This window comes from Microtus ochrogaster, chromosome 19, assembly GCF_000317375.1.
Source record: "Microtus ochrogaster isolate Prairie Vole_2 chromosome 19, MicOch1.0, whole genome shotgun sequence".
NCBI lineage: Eukaryota > Metazoa > Chordata > Mammalia > Rodentia > Cricetidae > Microtus > Microtus ochrogaster.
This window is the reverse complement of record NC_022021.1, coordinates 15,818,748-15,825,409: the sequence shown is the minus strand read 5'-3', so window position 1 is coordinate 15,825,409 and position 6,662 is coordinate 15,818,748. Positions and strand designations below refer to the sequence as shown.

The following is a 6,662-nucleotide window of genomic DNA, read 5'->3' as shown; positions in this document are numbered from 1 at the left end:
AGACACATTAAATACAAAATTTCTCTGAGTATCCTCACTTATGCATATTTTTTCTTAGGAATATAATTTGTTTATTTTTCTCCTAGTGAGAAAAGGTAAATGCATTATTTCATATAAGAAATTTTACTACCAAATGCTGTCCGAATTAACCATAACAGATAATTGGGTTTTGACATTTTTAGCCAGCTATAATTTAGCAACTTTTCTTGATGTTTTATTATAGAAGATTAATCTATATTCAAATTCAGTGCAAATTACTTAAGGAACTACTTGGTAGTTGACAAATGTACTGGGGGTGTTTCATTTGTTTTATTTTAGTTTTGCCTCAAGTAATTTGTTAATTTTTATCCATAATCCAATTGCAAGATTTAATCTTGAAGTTTTCATATATTCAGCCTTTTTATTTATTCATGAAACAAAACAGGTAAATGAATTGGATATCAAGAACAAATGTGTTTTGGATCATATGTTCCAACTAGATTTTTATCCAAAAAGTATTGCCAGGGGGATAATTTGAGAAGAAAGGAGCCAATATGGGGTGAAAGGTACAAGAGACAGTGAATATATCAAGGTATATTGTATACATGTTTGAGCATGTCAAATGAAACCATTACTTTGTACAATTAATATTGACTTAGTAAAAGTTCTCTTAAGAGTCTTCTTGAAATAGTCCTGTCTTTCCCTTTGCAATGCCTTGTCTCTCCCTGAATCCATTTCAGTAGTGTCAAGAAAGATCCACACACCAGGGCTTTCCCATGTCCAGGCTTTCCAGTGCCTGGACTCTGACCACTCAGGGGCCAGTTCTATCTCTGTCCTCAAACTTGGGTGGTCTCCATTTCTACCACGTTAACAGAGTTTGAGACTACCACAGACCAACTTCCAGATCCTCCACGGAACACTCCCTTTTCATTGGCTGCTTTGTAAGCAGATTCCTCTGAGTTTTCCTAAGGATGGTAAAATCCTTTCTCAGCCCTCCCCCTACCCAGTCACCCAAAGACACAGACTTAACTACTTCTTCTCTTTTGTTGAAAAGCATATTAGTCTCTGAATCTACATTAGGCAAAAAAAAAAAAAACCAAAAAAAAAAAAAAAAAAAAAAAAAACAAAGTTGACTAAAGTATAATCTATATTATTCTCCAGGCATCTTGCCCTAGGTAGTCTTGTTTGTACACAAGTGTAGGTTGCTTTACTAGAAAGGAATTTCAGAGCCTTCCAAGGCTGTGGTCTTGTCTTTGCGTTCCCACAGAGTATCACTTGGTCTCCTCCTTCGAAGGGTAATAGATACTTGTCTTTTGTGAAGATGACAATAACTGAAGTTTAACTGCCTCCTAAAAGCCACCCCCAGAAAACGACTGGTTTTCTAGAGCATATTATTGAATCCGGCAGTGGGCTTCTCCTGTTCTCCATCAAGAAAGCTGCAGATAGCTGCTTGAGTCAGCTCTTACTTCACTTCAGGCTGCCTTTCCACCCATGTCCTTAGCTGTTTCTAAGTGTGTTTTAACTGAGGGAAAAAGAAGGTTTGAAATGCCCACTTTGTTAATAGGAAGCGAAATATCAGGTCCTAAATGAACCCAATGTCTTCACAATTAGTGTCTTTTCCTGTGTCTGGATGACTCAGCACTCAGGCATCATAGCTTCAGTGCCTGAGGACTGTCACTTTTGAAGATTTTCCTGAGCAGGAAACAGTGCGAGGCTTCAGGCCATGTGCTGAACTTGGGGAGAAGGGTAAACCAGATGCAAGAAAGGCTATGGAGAGCTTTCCCTTAGAGCTGAGGGAAGGTGAACAGCAAGATGTGTCTGCAGCTTTTCTTCCTCCCGCCTGCCCTAGAAATTACAGCTTGCAGCCTTGTCCCTTCTTCATCGAAGGATACACAGCCACACAGAAGAAAACCCAAACCAACCGAAAGAGTGAGTCACTCTGGCCCCGCCTCTGCCAAACTCGTCAATTAAAGTGCAGGACCAATTCTGTGCTTTTCTTAGATCCTGAACTGGCTGTCTGACTTTCTTCCGGGGGTGGGGGGGTGGGAACTTAAAAGAAAAAAAAAGCATACGATATGCAGATTTCTGATCAAGCTAACAAAGATTCGTTCTCTTCTCACAGAAAAAGTTTTTAATATTCTTTCAGAGCTATATGGAACAATTAACTGCGTTGCTGCCTTTCACGCAGAGGTTAAGTCAGTCAGCCTTTGAGCTCTTGTGTGTTCGTATAGGTGTCTCACAGTTAAACTTTCTCTTTTATTCTCATACAGGCTGTGCTCAATTCTAGATTTCTCCCTGAGTTCTGTCACTGCTTTGTATTAACAGGGAACGGATATGGCAACCCCCGAAACTCACCAGGTCTGCTGGTCTCACCTGGTAACTTGAACAAGAACATTCAAGCCAAATCTCCTCCCCCTATGAATCTAGGGATGAACAACCGTAAACCAGATCTCCGAGTTCTTATTCCACCAGGCAGCAAGAACACGATGCCATCAGTGGTAATGCTCAACTCTGTCTTTAATACGTGTTGATGATAGCTTATCCGATGTGTTTTGCTATTTTAGTATTTTTCTACATATGAATTTATGTCATCCCAGAAAATTAACTCTGTTGACTAATTTTTTATTCCTATCGATGGGACTGTAGTAAGTGATTTTGCATTTTCATGTTCTATATTAAAAAAATCATAATAAACTCTTTTTCAAGATTATTTTTCTGGAAGAAGAAAAACCATTCTTCCTAAGGCTCTCCATTTATAGTTAGAAAAACAGTTCTACCACCGATCAAATCATATCCCATAGGATGAGTAATTACGAAGTGCTTCATAAAAGTATCTTCACATTGTTGAGCTATTTATATTCTCAGAATGCTGACAGGAAAAAATACTTTCCCTGATTCCTAAATGAAATTTCTTATATTAATTGGAAATCCCTTTCTTATATATCACTTCTTTAATATCTAATAGACCATATGCTTTGCATGGCCTCAGTTCATCTTTGACTGTACGTTCCTTATGAAAATTACGAACTCTCAAAAGCAAGCTGTATTAAACCACAAACATTTGAGAGTCAACATTACGTTTTATATCAAAAAGGTTGTGACATAATTTTAAGGGAAAATATAGAATTATAAAATATAGACTTAAACATACATAAAATTCTCATGTTGTATCATTTTCTTGTTCATAAGATTCATGCCTAAGATGTAAAGAATATTGTGCTATCAAGCTCAAAGACAAAGATGATAGAAAGAGAGAGAGATTAAATAAAGTGTTCTCCAAATCAGCAGCACTTACCAATGAGAAATTTATAGCAAAGATTTAGTAGGCAGATTTGAATTATTTTACAAATATTTCTTTCTTTCTGTTCTTTAGAATTCTCTTTCCTGTGGCATGCTTAGGAGTAAAATAGTCCTGTGAACCAATTGGTTTATTATTACATTCATTTTGAGTATCTAGGCAAAATCAAATAATATGCGACATTCCCTTTAGAAAAGACTGGGTCTAATAAATAAAACCTCCCACGGTGATGCAGTCGGTGTGGGCCAGGCATGGCAAACAGTGACTCTCAGTAAATTTATTCCACATCCCTTAAAACTGATGCAATCCCATGGATTCTGCAAGTGGCAGGCCGTGTTTCTCTCTGGTTGTCAGGTGTGACACTCTCTTCCCCTAGCAAGTAGTGTTTAAGATACGATCCTTATATTTTTTTTATCAAAATATGGTGGTGAAATAATGACCATGGAGACACCGATGTGTGCTGAAACCCAGCTATAAAGAAATACTGCCTTCGCATTTGGAACCAGCACCTCGCTAGGGAAACAAAGGATGCCTTTGTTAAGGGTTGCCTTTGGAATCTGCTGTGTAAAACTGCTTAAATTGTTGTGTCTATCAGGGGGTGCTTCTCCTTTTGCTGAAAAGATTTTCACAGTGATAAATATTTACAGACACTAATTAATAAACTCCTTCCCCATGCTCTCAGTCTGAGGATGTGGACCTGCTGTTGGTAAGTGGTAAGAATGTTTCTCTTGGAGGGCATGTTCAGGAAGAAAGAAAAACTACTTTAGTGTAAGGTGCTAGCTGTGATCAAATGGAAAGACTTTAAAACTGACCTTGCTGAATGAGGATAATGATTAGCTTAAGCATCCTGAGTTTTTAGGGTCACTGACAGGTGGAAAAGAACACCTGATTTTTGTGGGTCTTTTCCCATGTCCCCACCTTTTAACTAGAGGCCATATTTTCCTTATTTTAAGACTGAACTTTCTCTAAAATCCAAACACAAAAATTATTTCTTTAGGTATTAAAGCGTGAAATGCTTATTTTTCAAGATTTAAAATACCACTATTCTAAGCAAATGCATCTTTTACCTCCTTGTTCTAAGGAGTTAATTACAGGCATTTGCTACTTTGACATCTATGCAAGGAAGTTTAGAAGCTGAAGAAAGTGGTCAGAGCACCACCTGCTGGTCAGAATATAGCATGAACCCATATCTGTCAGCTCAGCTGTATATAGAACTAACTGATCATAAAACCCATCATGGTTGATTTTAATTTTTTAATTTGCATTTGAATAAAAACTGAAACAATAGCAGTACAGTATACATATTTCATCAGTTCTCAACATAGTCTGTTTTTACCCATAATAAAGCTATGGTACTTGTTACTAGTTCAGTTGCCTAGGAGATACTGATGTAATGGGTTACTATGGCAACAGCTGGTCTCTTGAAGGATTGTAAATGATAGGGTTGGCAGAGTTCATAGAGACACATGTTAAATGATTAATTTTGTGAGCATTGTACCAACTTATTTCTTTATGTGAAAAACTAATACTGAGACCTAATATTTTTAACTTTTTAAAATTTGCCATCAATAATGTCCTTTTATTTACTTTAAAAGAATCAAAGGATAAATAACTCCCAGTCGGCTCAGTCATTGGCTACCCCAGTGGTTTCCGTAGCAACACCTACTTTACCAGGACAAGGAATGGGAGGATATCCATCAGCCATTTCAACAACATATGGTACTGGTGAGTAGCTTTGCTATGTGCAAATATTACAGTAAACACTTCTTTAAAAAGCAGATTTTAAAAGTTGCTTTCTCTCCCCTGTGGGGAGCTTATGTGGTGCCCGTGTCCAGAGTGCACTGCACCATTACGTAGGCTCTGCTAAGGCAAAGTGATTGTCTAGACGTACTCTTTCTTTAAGTCTCTGGAAGTTTTATTCGCCCAAAGTGAATTCAAATGTCAAGGAAACTGAGCTACTATTTCTTTAGTGTAATAGAAAGCTCACTTTATGGAGATTTTTAAATGAAAAAAAATTTCTAAACCATAAAACATGTGCATACTTTATACTTTAAACAAAGTGAGTATAATAAGCTATAATTGCAGGATCTATTCCTTTTAATCATTTGTGAAATCCTTACTTGGGTGAATAATATTTTTCTTTCTAAATTAAAATTATCCCTGGTGTTTTATTTTCTTCTCTTCTCAAATCAAAACCTTTGACTCAAGCATGTTTTAGAAATTGAAACTGTTTAATTTTGTTTACCATTTGACAGTTTCCAAATTAAGTGTTTTCCTTGCTGCTACCCTCATTTCTTCCTCTAGAGTACTCTCTGAGTAGCGCCGACCTGTCATCTCTGTCTGGCTTCAACACTGCCAGTGCGCTTCACCTTGGCTCAGTCACTGGCTGGCAACAGCAGCACCTCCATAACATGCCACCATCTGCCCTCAGTCAATTGGGGTAAGCAATATTTATGTCTTTCTATCGTAACCGGAGACTGTGTTTTTAAATGATAAAGGCCTGTCCTTAGCTTTGTGCTTCTGTATCCATGAAAGGACATAAAATCTGATTTCTGTGAAAGACACTTTCAGATCACACGTTTCAAGTAGTTTAGTTTCAAGTTCTCTCATGTGTTTTTTATGTGAATGGGGAGCACTAATAGGTACAGTCTTTCCTCAATGTGAGAGACTCTCTTTCCTTCTAATGTTGCCAGGGATGAAGCTTTGGGTTAGATTTCTTTAAGGTTACTTTTTTGAACACTTTGAAAGTATTTATAGTTATTATTCTTTACATTTTTGAGCTGAGGTTCTCACTTAACACAAACTACGTAATTTCCTCTAATATGAACCTAAATGCTTATAAAATCAACTGTTGAATTTCTATACAGACTTTAAATATATATAGTATTCATTCATAGTATAGTTGCCTAGTTATATCCATCATATTAAAATATATGTGCAAATATTAATTACACATGCAATACTAATTACTGAATTTGAGTATAAAATAACTTTTGTTGTTCTCTGGTCAAAGTATGTATCTTTCTGCCCCCTTGTGGTAGCTTTGAGATGCATCTTTGTCATGGAAATGCCTTATGTCTATGGAGAAACCCAAACTATAAAATGCCCTGAATCTACAATTCACACTCTATCTTATAACAGCTAAATCAGACACCTCACTTTAATCTGAAATAATAATTGCAGAATTCAGTTAATCTTAAAAAACAAATAGGACATAACTACTTAAAGATGATTTTAGAAACATTCTACATCCCCACCCCTCTTTCAGTTTTCTATTGAGCAATTTTAGTTACGAGATAGTAATATTAGTTAACAAGTTTTGTGTCTGTATGCCTAGGAAAGTCTATTGATTCAAGTGAAAGTTGCTAATTGGTACTATAGCTTC

At 36.6% G+C, this 6,662-nt stretch overlaps 1 protein-coding gene across 7 annotated transcripts in view; it reads left to right on the top strand.

Annotated features, from left to right (window-relative positions):
• The window catches only part of Mef2c (myocyte enhancer factor 2C), a 148,145-nt gene that overhangs the window by 130,548 nt on the left and 10,935 nt on the right, over nucleotides 1–6,662 (top strand). For 5 of the 7 annotated variants that reach the window (XM_026783685.1, XM_005356533.3, XM_013349666.2 and 2 more), the window contains exons 7-10: nucleotides 2,305–2,477; nucleotides 3,960–3,983; nucleotides 4,873–5,002; nucleotides 5,582–5,717. In XM_026783685.1, the coding sequence (XP_026639486.1) occupies nucleotides 2,305–2,477; nucleotides 3,960–3,983; nucleotides 4,873–5,002; nucleotides 5,582–5,717 (463 nt within the window). The remainder of the gene's footprint in view (nucleotides 1–2,304; nucleotides 2,478–3,959; nucleotides 3,984–4,872; nucleotides 5,003–5,581; nucleotides 5,718–6,662) is intronic. The other 2 variants (XM_013349670.2, XM_013349668.2) reach the window with 1 other exon arrangement.